This window comes from Coregonus lavaretus (genome assembly GCF_964263955.1).
Source record: "Coregonus lavaretus genome assembly, contig: HAP1_SCAFFOLD_3444, whole genome shotgun sequence".
In the NCBI taxonomy this organism is placed as follows: Eukaryota; Metazoa; Chordata; class Actinopteri; order Salmoniformes; family Salmonidae; genus Coregonus; species Coregonus lavaretus.
Genome location: NW_028165678.1, coordinates 30986 through 42704, shown reverse-complemented (window position 1 = coordinate 42704; position 11719 = coordinate 30986). Strand labels below are relative to the sequence as shown.

The 11719-nt window shown below is 45.4% G+C and overlaps 1 protein-coding gene across 1 annotated transcript in view; it reads left to right on the top strand.

Moving 5' to 3' along the window:
• Positions 1-1223: 1223 nt before the first annotated feature.
• The window catches only part of LOC311115620 (lipopolysaccharide-responsive and beige-like anchor protein), a gene marked incomplete at its 3' end in the record, with an annotated part of 39519 nt that continues 29023 nt past the window's right edge, over positions 1224-11719 (top strand). Inside the window, exons 1-6 of the mRNA XM_084190780.1 lie at positions 1224-1305; positions 2830-2974; positions 5425-5525; positions 7176-7271; positions 10120-10241; positions 11562-11688. Coding sequence (XP_084046906.1) covers positions 1246-1305; positions 2830-2974; positions 5425-5525; positions 7176-7271; positions 10120-10241; positions 11562-11688 — 651 coding nt within the window. The remainder of the gene's footprint in view (positions 1306-2829; positions 2975-5424; positions 5526-7175; positions 7272-10119; positions 10242-11561; positions 11689-11719) is intronic.

Sequence of the window (11719 nt, the reverse complement as noted above, 5' to 3'; positions counted from 1 at the left end):
AAATCACATGGTTTGGTTTCAATACTTCAAATCCAAATGGTAGGTCCAGGTAGTCACAACAATAAACGGGTGTTGGTTAAATGGTGATGTTAATGAATGGAGTGAATTTGGAGCGGCAGTTTTTTTCTCCTGTGAGTGAGAAGCGTTTCTTAGTGGAGCGGTTGGAAAGGATGTTGAGCGCCGGAGCGGTCTCCATTACATTTGACATTTTAGTCATTTAGCAGACGCTCTTATCCAGAGCGACTTAGTTAGTGAGTGCATACATTTTCATACTGGCCACCCGTGGGAAACGAACCCACAACCCTGGCGTTGCAAGCGCCATGCTCTACCAACTGAGCTACACGGGACCCTGGAATTCCATGAGCAAGATATCCAACCGCTCAACTCTGCTCACATACTCTGCTCAGGTCCAGGCAGGGTTTTATCATCCAGGATGTGTTTCATTTCAGGGAGGAATAACTATCCTCCGCTGTGCCCTTGTTCACTTGTCTTTCCAGAATATGACAGAATTGAGGTGAAATAGGGCCGAGGGGAGGGGAGCATCTTTCTGTATTGAAACCCAGCCTGCTACATTGTTCATATCCTTGTACACATCTACGTCAACTGGATTGGATAGGTAACAGCAGTATGATAGAAGCTAGGTGGAAGAGGAAATCTTCTTGGAATTAAACTCAACCCAGGCCTCTAATCTAGTTGTCCAGCAGGCCTGATCCACAGAGGAGGAGATGTTTAGAAATCCACCGTCCGGCTTGGTCGATGGATTTGGTTATGCAGATGATGTGGCCCAGGAATCTGTGCCAGGGGTTTTATGTCCTAAAAAAGGACATAAATAGGTGTGAGGGAAAAGCTCTGTGGCATATGCTAATCCAATTCCATTAGAGATGTTGTTTTTGACTCTGTGCTTTTGAATTGCATAGGTTTACAAATTCTCTCTCATTCTCTCTCTTTCTCACTCTCATTCTCTCTCTCTCTCCCTCTCTCTCTCCTCTCTCTCTCCTCTCTCTCTCTCTCTCCTCTCTCTCTCTCTCTCTCTCTCTCTCTTTCTCACTCTCATTCTCTCTCTCTCTCTCTCTCTCTCTCTTTCTCACTCTCATTCTCTCTCTCTCTCTCTTTCTCACTCTTTCTCTCTCTCTCATTCTCTTATTCTCTCTCTCTCACTCTCTCTCATTCGCTCTCTCTCATTCTCTATCTTACCCTCCTCTCTCTCTCTCTCTCTAGTTGGTGGGGGGCCAGTTTGACCTGGAGATGAACTTCATTATCCAGGAGCAGGACAGCATCGTGTGCATGGTGGAGCTGCTGGACAAGGTGGGTGCTACACACACAGGATTAAATAGAACAATATTTATAATATCATCTAGGGAGTATGTTGGATGAGTTGTGGCAGGACACACATAGAGATACACACATACAGTGAGGGGAAAAAAGTATTTTATCCCCTGCTGATTTTGTACGTTTGCCCACTGACAAAGACATGATCAGTCTATCATTTTAATGGTAGGTTTATTTGAACAGTGAGAGACAGAATAACAACAAAAAATTCCAGAAAAACGCATGTCAAAAATGTTATAAATTTATTTGCATTTTAATGAGGGAAATAAGTATTTGATCCCTCTGCAAAACATGACTTAGTACTTGGTGGCAAAACCCTTGTTGGCAATCACAGAGGTCAGACATTTCTTGTAGTTGGCCACCAGGTTTGCACACATCTCAGGAGGGATTTTGTCCCACTCCTCTTTGCAGATCTTCTCCAAGTCATTAAGGTTTCGAGGCTGACGTTTGGCAACTCAAACCTTCAGCTCCCTCCACAGATTTTCTATGGGATTAAGGTCTGGAGACTGGCTAGGCCACTCCAGGACCTTAATGTGCTTCTTCTTGAGCCACTCCTTTGTTGCCTTGGCCGTGTGTTTTGGGTCATTGTCATGCTGGAATACCCATCCACGACCCATTTTCAATGCCCTGGCTGAGGGAAGGAGGTTCTCACCCAAGATTTGATGGTACATGGCCCCGTCCATCGTCCCTTTGATGCGGTGAAGTTGTCCTGTCCCCTTAGCAGAAAAACACCCCCTTGAGATCATTGACAAGATCCTCCCGCGTAGTTCTGGGCTGATTCCTCACCGTTCTCATGATCATTGCAACTCCACGAGGTGAGATCTTGCATGGAGCCCCAGGCCGAGGGATGGTCTTGCTGCTTGGCGATGGTCTTGTAGCCCATTCCAGCCTTATGTAGGTCTACAATCTTGTCCCTGACATCCTTGGAGTGCTCTTTGGTCTTGGCCATGGTGGAGAGTTTGGAATCTGATTGATTGATTGCTTCTGTGGACAGGTGTCTTTTATACAGGTAACAAACTGAGATTAGGAGCACTCCCTTTAAGAGTGTGCTCCTAATCTCAGCTCGTTACCTGTATAAAAGACACCTGGGAGCCAGAAATCTTTCTGATTGAGAGGGGGTCAAATACTTATTTCCCTCATTAAAATGCAAATCAATTTATAACATTTTTGACATGCGTTTTTCTGGATTTTGTTGTTGTTATTCTGTCTCTAACTGTTCAAATAAACATACCATTAAAATTATAGACTGATCATTAATTTGTCAGTGGGCAAACAACAAAAATCAGCAGGGGATCAAATACTTTTTTTCCCTCACTGTAGAAATAGATTTTCTTCCAGTCCACCCATCATAGTCTCAATTGACTTGAATGGGGATCCCCTTTCTAGTAATTCTATGCCTATTTCTATGGATACATGTTGGCGGTGAATAATTGTAAAGCTCTTTGAGCATCTGGCAAATTGTTTTATAAATCTGATCATTATTATGGCTGTGATTCCCAGTGTGAACCCACGTGCCAGGCGGAGGTGTGGAGCATCTTCACGGCTATCCTGAAGAAGAGCGTGAGGAACCTGCAGGCCTGCACCGACACAGCCCTCATTAACCTGGTCCTGGACCGCGTGGCCCACACTGACAGCATGATCGCAGGTACTGCCACAGTAACACCAGAGGCCAAAGTCATTTCACTCCAGAGTAATGAGTGTGGATGATTGTCTCAGTCAGAATCATTATCCAGTGGCCGGACACACACACACACACACACACACACACACACACACACACACACACACACACACATCATGATCATCACCATCATTAGATTAGGAGCGTGTGCAGACCTGACAACACCACTCAGCCTCCCACTAACCCACTGCCCAGTCAGGGTAGTGACTCACACACCAGTCAGTAGACACAATCACCAGCCTCCATCACTCACCAGTCTCTCACCCAGTTACTAATGAGACAAATAACTCTTCTTAAGCGCAATGACTGGCCTGGCAGAGCAGGATGATCATCATTAGCAAAATGAAACCTCCATTAGCCCAGGGAACATGAACATGCAGGCCAGACAGACAAACCCAGGGAACATGAACATGCAGGCCAGGCCAGACAGACAGACAAACCCAGGGAACATGAACATGCAGGCCAGACAGACAAACCCAGGGAACATGAACATGCAGGCCAGGCCAGACAGACAGACAAACCCAGGGAACATGAACATGCAGGCCAGACAGACAAACCCAGGGAACATGAACATGCAGGCCAGGCCAGACAGACAGACAAACCCAGGGAACATGAACATGCAGGCCAGACAGACAAACCCAGGGGACATGAACATGCAGGCCAGACAGACAAACCCAGGGGACATGAACATGCAGGCCAGACAGACAAACCCAGGGAACATGCAGGCCAGGCCAGACAGACAGACAAACCCAGGGAACATGAACATGTAGTCCTGGCCAGACAGACAGACAAAGAAACCATTTTTACACTAATGTGCTGACCCGAACCGACTGCACTTGCACTGATATTTTCTTTTCACATCGTCCTTTCAGCACGGCTCCGGCAATTATGGTGTAACCAGGCCATTGCAGTATGGTTTGACTCGGCTTGGCTCAGTTGTGTGAAACGGGCATTAGGCTGTTAGATCAGACGGCCTCTCTCCCTCTCCTTCCATGGCTGGTGTGTGTCTGTCCTCTGATGCTCCAGGTCACTCTGGGAGGCTATAGAACATCTTTCTCTGTTCACTGAGATGAAAATGGCCCTCCATGGCATTAGCCAGTAATGTGTCTGATTGTAGGCTGAAGGCCAGGGGGAGAGTGGCTGGTTTCATACAGGCTCTACAGCAGCACACATGGGTTTGAACTCTATTACTGCTGTAATACTGCACAGGAAAAGGCCCATACACTTATCTCCCATTGTGATGGGGAATATTGGGAAATATAAGCCACTAGTCAATGCACATGGATGGGGAATGGGATAGCATTTCGATACATCCGCGATAACATGTGCAAAATACTATTTGATTTGGATAGTATTTTAAATGCTGAATATCTGATTTAAGTGTTTTTCGATGTCCTCTTTAGTATGAAGTATATTTGTAATCAATCAATAGATTGTTGTATTAGCCAAGTAACGAGATTACACAAGGATGTTACAAGGTAAAAAAGTTTCTGGAATATCCCTCTGTATGTGTATTGCCTTTCACTTGACAACCTCTGTTGTAGCCTATTGTTAGGGTGTGGTAACTTGACAACCTCTGTTGTAGCCTATTGTTAGGGTGTGGTAACTTGACAACCTCTGTTGTAGCCTATTGTTAGGGTGTGGTAACTTGACAACCTCTGTTGTAGCCTATTGTTAGGGTGTGGTAACTTGACAACCTCTGTTGTAGCCTATTGTTAGGGTGTGGTAACTTGACAACCTCTGTTGTAGCCTATTGTTAGGGTGTGGTAACTTGACAACCTCTGTTCTAGCCTATTGTTAGGGTGTGGTAACTTGACAACCTCTGTTGTAGCCTATTGTTAGGGTGTGGTAACTTGACAACCTCTGTTCTAGCCTATTGTTAGGGTGTGGTAACTTGACAACCTCTGTTGTAGCCTATTGTTAGGGTGTGGTAACTTGACAACCTCTGTTGTAGCCTATTGTTAGGGTGTGGTAACTTGACAACCTCTGTTCTAGCCTATTGTTAGGGTGTGGTAACTTGACAACCTCTGTTCTAGCCTATTGTTAGGGTGTGGTAACTTGACAACCTCTGTTCTAGCCTATTGTTAGGGTGTGGTAACTTGACAACCTCTGTTGTAGCCTATTGTTAGGGTGTGGTAACTTGACAACCTCTGTTCTAGCCTATTGTTAGGGTGTGGTAACTTGACAACCTCTGTTGTAGCCTATTGTTAGGGTGTGGTAACTTGACAACCTCTGTTGTAGCCTATTGTTAGGGTGTGGTAACTTGACAACCTCTGTTCTAGCCTATTGTTAGGGTGTGGTAACTTGTCAGTTTCCCCTCTTCACATATGTCATATTTAACCTGTATGTTTAACCTGTGTGTGTGTGTGTGTGTACTACTGTATGTTTAACCTGTGTGTGTTTCCGTCTTCCAGACCTGATGGTGGACATGCTAGGAGTGCTGGCCAGCTACAGCATCACAGTCAAGGAGCTGAAGCTGTTCTTCAGCAAACTACAAGGAGAGAAAGGCCAATGGGTAACACAACTAGTCTAACCTTCATACCGTACCGCCCTGTCATATTTGTCTTGTAGAGAGCATGGGGAATGTGCTAGCAACACTTCAACTGGTAACCTGTACACATCCTTTTACCCTCTCTGTACTCTGGAACCATACATCACACTGTGTAGTACAGACACACCATCGCTGTCTATTGGGCTAATCCAAAAAACATGACTGCATTATTAATGTGTAATAACTTGAGGAGGAAGTTGCCTCTTAGCACTGATTATGACCCCAGTTTTATCATTCTACCTTCTATTGGGTAAGGTTACGATTAAGGAGAGGGTAAACTGATCTTAGATCAGTGTTTGGGATTACATCACACACATTTAACAGTTGGCTGAACATTAATAGTACTATCCTATCATTAGTTAAAGATAATATCTATACATAAGATACATTAGTGGTTATAAAGTGGAAGAGGAATTTGTTTTCCAACCTGGGTTTTGTGGTTTTCCACCAAGTCAGCCTGGACAGTTTTGCCTAGCAGTGTGGAGTCATTACAGTACAGTGGGAAATCAGCCTGGACAGTCTTGCCTAGCAGTGTGGAGTCATTACAGTACAGTGGGAAATCAGCCTGGACAGTCTTGCCTAGCAGTGTGGAGTCATTACAGTACAGTGGGAAATCAGCCTGGACAGTCTTGCCTAGCAGTGTGGAGTCATTACAGTACAGTGGGAAATCAGCCTGGACAGTCTTGCCTAGCAGTGTGGAGTCATTACAGTACAGTGGGAAATCAGCCTGGACAGTCTTGCCTAGCAGTGTGGAGTCATTACAGTACAGTGGGAATAGCCCTTGTGTAAAAACAGCAGATCTAGTAGGCTGTAGTACCATGAATATGAGTGTATATAATGTATTATCCACGGAGTCCCTGCACCATTCGGACAGAAGGAGAGAGGGATGGGATTGGGAAGCCCATTGATCAGTGTGGAATCAAGTTGTCAAGGAAATGGGGGCAAGCTGCTTTTGTGCTTCTCTGTTTCCGTCCACCCCCCCCCTTAACACACACACACACACACACACACATAATGCTAGCTCTTTGAAATATTATCTTAGGGGGTTGACGAGATGATGCGTCTATCAGAAGCCTCTCCGTCACAGGATTTGAGCAGAGTGAACACAGTGTAATATGCTTATTGCAGCCTCCACAGAAATTAAACCGACGAGGCCTTGTCGGAAAAGAAAAGCTCATCAATATATTATGGAAATTTATCAACGTTGATCGCGGTTCCGTGGGTTTTGATTGACATTTGGGTTGAAAGGAAGGGGGATCTGATCTGAAGCGGGGGACCTTTCAGCGTTCACAGGAATGTAGAACAGCAAGACAACCGCTGCTGTTTCTTAGAACTACTGCATTCTCACTGTAATGTCTCTAGACAGTTCTCAACAAGAAGTTGGCTTGATGGCTAGTAGAGGTTAATATAGAAAAGCAGAAAATAGACATGTGGCTGACCTTGACACACTGTAGTTGTGATGATGTTGGTGTTTGTGTTTTTTCGCTTGCCTGTGAACTTGAACATATAGCTGTACATTTGAGTGTGTGTGTTTATGTGTGTGTACTTGTGTATGCAGTGCACCCTTATCAAAGTCTATGGCGTCTCATCTTGTGTGTGTGTTCTTCCCTCCAGCCTCCCCATGCGGTGAAGCTGCTGTCTGTCCTGAAGAGCATGGCCCACCGGAACGGACCTGACTCCTTCTTCAGCTTCCCAGGGAAGAGCGCTGCTGTGAGTACAGTTACAACTCAATACACCTCCACATGTTAACCTGAATCCCAGACTGATCATTAGAATACAGTATAGTACACACTATCCAACTAGACTAGAATCTGATGCTACACCTGATATGACACTGTATTCCCCTGGGCTCTGGTCAAGTAGTGCACTATGGAAGGAATAGTGTCATTTCAGACTTTTAGTGACTGGTATCAGTCTCGGTGGACACTGAGGATCTACAGTAAGATAATAGTATTTACAGAACCTCTGGATAGGTTCTTAATGGGTTAAATCCTCTTGTGCTTGACTTCCCACATGATCCAAGGCCGTAAGCATTAGGAATGACTAAGATAATGCATCATGAATTGCCTGTAAGCTCTGACCCAGCACACATCTTCACTTCTATATCCTTTAATGCCAAGGTTTACCAACCATATATAGCACGGGTCATACTGGACTACTGTGTGTGCGTTGAATAAGCAGCATGGGAAGAGAGGAGGAGCACAGATGCTAGCTAATGCTCCTAGCCATCTTCCCTCTGTTCTCCATCTCCTCCCTTCATTCTAATGCTCCTAGCCATCTTCCCTCTGTTCTCCATCTCCTCCCTTCATTCTAATGCTCCTAGCCATCTTCCCTCTGTTCTCCATCTCCTCCCTTCATTCTAATGCTCCTAGCCATCTTCCCTATGTTCTCCATCTCCTCCCTTCATTCTAATGCTCCTAGCCATCTTCCCTCTGTTCTCCATCTCCTCCCTTCATTCTAATGCTCCTAGCCATCTTCCCTCTGTTCTCCATCTCCTCCCTTCATTCTAATGCTCCTAGCCATCTTCCCTATGTTCTCCATCTCCTCCCTTCATTCTAATGCTCCTAGCCATCTCCCCTCTGTTCTCCATCTCCTCCCTTCATTCTAATGCTCCTAGCCATCTCCCCTCTGTTCTCTATCTCCTCCCTTCATTCTAATGCTCCTAGCCATCTTCCCTCTGTTCTCTATCTCCTCCCTTCATTCTAATGCTCCTAGCCATCTTCCCTCTGTTCTCCATCTCCTCCCTTCATTCTAATGCTCCTAGCCATCTTCCCTATGTTCTCCATCTCCTCCCTTCATTCTAATGCTCCTAGCCATCTTCCCTCTGTTCTCCATCTCCTCCCTTCATTCTAATGCTCCTAGCCATCTTCCCTCTGTTCTCCATCTCCTCCCTTCATTCTAATGCTCCTAGCCATCTTCCCTCTGTTCTCTATCTCCTCCCTTCATTCTAATGCGCCTAGCCATCTTCCCTCTGTTCTCCATCTCCTCCCTTCATTCTAATGCTCCTAGCCATCTTCCCTCTGTTCTCTATCTCCTCCCTTCATTCTAATGCTCCTAGCCATCTTCCCTCTGTTCTCCATCTCCTCCCTTCATTCTAATGCTCCTAGCCATCTTCCCTATGTTCTCCATCTCCTCCCTTCATTCTAATGCTCCTAGCCATCTTCCCTATGTTCTCCATCTCCTCCCTTCATTCTAATGCTCCTAGCCATCTTCCCTCTGTTCTCCATCTCCTCCCTTCATTCTAATGCTCCTAGCCATCTTCCCTCTGTTCTCCATCTCCTCCCTTCATTCTAATGCTCCTAGCCATCTTCCCTCTGTTCTCTATCTCCTCCCTTCATTCTAATGCTCCTAGCCATCTTCCCTCTGTTCTCCATCTCCTCCCTTCATTCTAATGCTCCTAGCCATCTCCCCTCTGTTCTCTATCTCCTCCCTTCATTCTAATGCTCCTAGCCATCTTCCCTCTGTTCTCTATCTCCTCCCTTCATTCTAATGCTCCTAGCCATCTTCCCTCTGTTCTCTATCTCCTCCCTTCATTCTAATGCTCCTAGCCATCTTCCCTCTGTTCTCTATCTCCTCCCTTCATTCTAATGCTCCTAGCCATCTCCCCTCTGTTCTCTATCTCCTCCCTTCATTCTAATGCTCCTAGCCATCTTTGTACTCCTTCTGACCCCTTCCTTCTCATAGCAGCAATCCCTAAGCTGATTTTTGTATCTATCCAGCCAGCCAGCCAGCCAGCCATGTGATTTAGTGTGTGAAATAATAAGGTATAAGTCCCCTGGGAATGTTCTGTTATACCCCTCTCTTTCTCTTAAAATAGAGCAGATTTCTAATACACTTCCTGGTGTCAATGGGTTTAAAAGTGAGGATTTAGTGAAGTTAGATCAGTTAAGATGCTCTTGCTGAAGTCTTCAAGGAAATGAAGGATGAAACCTTATCAGACATATAGTCTAAGCTATGATCTCATATCTTAGGCAATGTCTGCTGAGTTTCCATGAAGGATGACATCGTAGACTTATGTCTGCTACGTTTGAACTGTGTATCTCAGTCTAGGACCTTTACCTTTCACTACTTTCTCAATTAGTCTCACCTGAATGCTGTCTACACCTGCATGTGGCCATGGCACATTAGATAAGACTGTACAGTACCTGGGTTAGACTGCTAACTATAGAGAGGGGAAAGAGAGTTAAAGTCTGCTCCCATTGTGTCTTATAATGACTGTCGGGGACACTCACATTGTATGTAGCGAGTGTGTGTGTGCTGTTATGTCTCTTTGTACCCTCCCATTGCCATGGTGACGGTGCCCTTTGGTGAGGGTGAGCTCAGGGCCGCCCTAAGAGCGTCTGCGATTGGTGTGTGTGCAGCCGAGACTGAGCACTAAGCACACGCCTTCCCCTTCCTGTGAATCTCGCTAATGAGGCAGGAAGGCCTCTGGGTAGACACACACACGCACGCATGAACAGCTACGTTTTCTATCTGTTCCTTCTTGGTCCTACTGTAGTCTAGGTCACACTACTCACAATCCTATTTTTAAAACATTCAACTGTTTGTCTCCTCACAGGCTATAGCTCTGCCCCCTATAGCCAAATGGCCGTACCAGAATGGTTTCACCTTCCACACCTGGCTCCGCATGGATCCAATCAACAACATCAATGTTGACAAGGACAAGCCTTACCTGTACTGGTGAGTTCCAGACACCAACCGTCCATGTTTGAGATCAACTACACTGCACTCGCCGACTGCAGACTGACTATGAATCACCTTGCATCCTAAATGACTAATCATGATGATTTATAGATCAGTCAGTCTGTAGCCACTGACTGTAACGTAGTCAATCTCATACACCCACACTGACACAACTTACTGCAGCTTGATTTGTTCTTTCTCTATGCAAATAACGTCTCTACTCATATCCTGACTTGAGATACCTATGCATAACTTTTGTATGGATAATGTGATATTATTCAGGTGTATTCAAATAGAATTTGGCTCATACCGTAGTTCCCTGTGTGTGTGTGTGTGTGTGTTTGTGTGGTTTGTGTGTACTGTATTTGCACGCCAAGCAAAGCTATTTGATTTTTTCCTTGTTCAACAAAATTGTAGGATGAAGTCATATCCCCAAACAGTCTATAAAAAAAACAGCCAGCACAGAGGCTTAATAGACACACACACACACACACACACACACACACACACACACACACACACACACACACACACACACACACACACACACATTACCAGATGAAGAAGGCATACTGAATACTGATGCAGTGCCTCCCTCTCTCCGTTTCCATTTACCTCTCTCTCATCCTTCTCTCTCTCTCTCTCTCTCTCTCTCTCTCTCTCTCTCTCTCTCTCTCTCTCTCTCTCTCTCTCTCTCTCTCTCTCTCTCTCTCTCTCTCTCTATTTTTCTCTCCCCCCTTACTCTCTACTCTCTCCATCCATTCCTCTCTCCCTCTCTCAGGGACAGTAAATCAGGGCCTCACTCGTCCTATTTTCAGCCGATAATTAATTTCTGACAAAAAATTATAATTTATGCGCCGGGATTTGGTGGGCCTTCTGTTTGGTGGTCCTTCTGAAAATGATAACCAACCACACACAGCCAGCCAGGCAGCCAGCCAGGCAGCTAGAAGCAGAGGCAGAAAAGTCTGTAATAAAACTCTACTTCAGACTCTGCCCTTTTAAAAAGAGATTAGTTCACTAAATCACACACGGCGACCGCCGGGGCCCCCGCTCGCTCAGAACACAGACGCCCACAAATGGGAATTTGTTGTGAAGTTGACAGATGATTGAGGCTTTTGCTATCTCTGTCTCTCCTCCGTTTTCAAAGTGTTTTTTAAATGTGTATGTTTGTATGATTTATTGGCAGGTTGACTCATCTTGAAACCCTACTCTGCCCTTGAGTGTTAGACTGTGTTAAAGTGAGCCGTTAGGCTCACTAACGGAAATTTGTTTTTTTATTTCTCTCTATTTTTGTTTTTATTCCCTCTCTTCCTGTAGTTTCCGCACCAACAAAGGTCTGGGCTACTCAGCACACTTTGTGGCCGGCTGTTTGATTGTGACCTCGTTAAAGTCCAATGGGAAGGGATTCCAGCACTGCGTGAAATATGACTTCAAACCGCAGAAGGTAGGCAGCCGGCGAGGCCGTCAGGCAGACA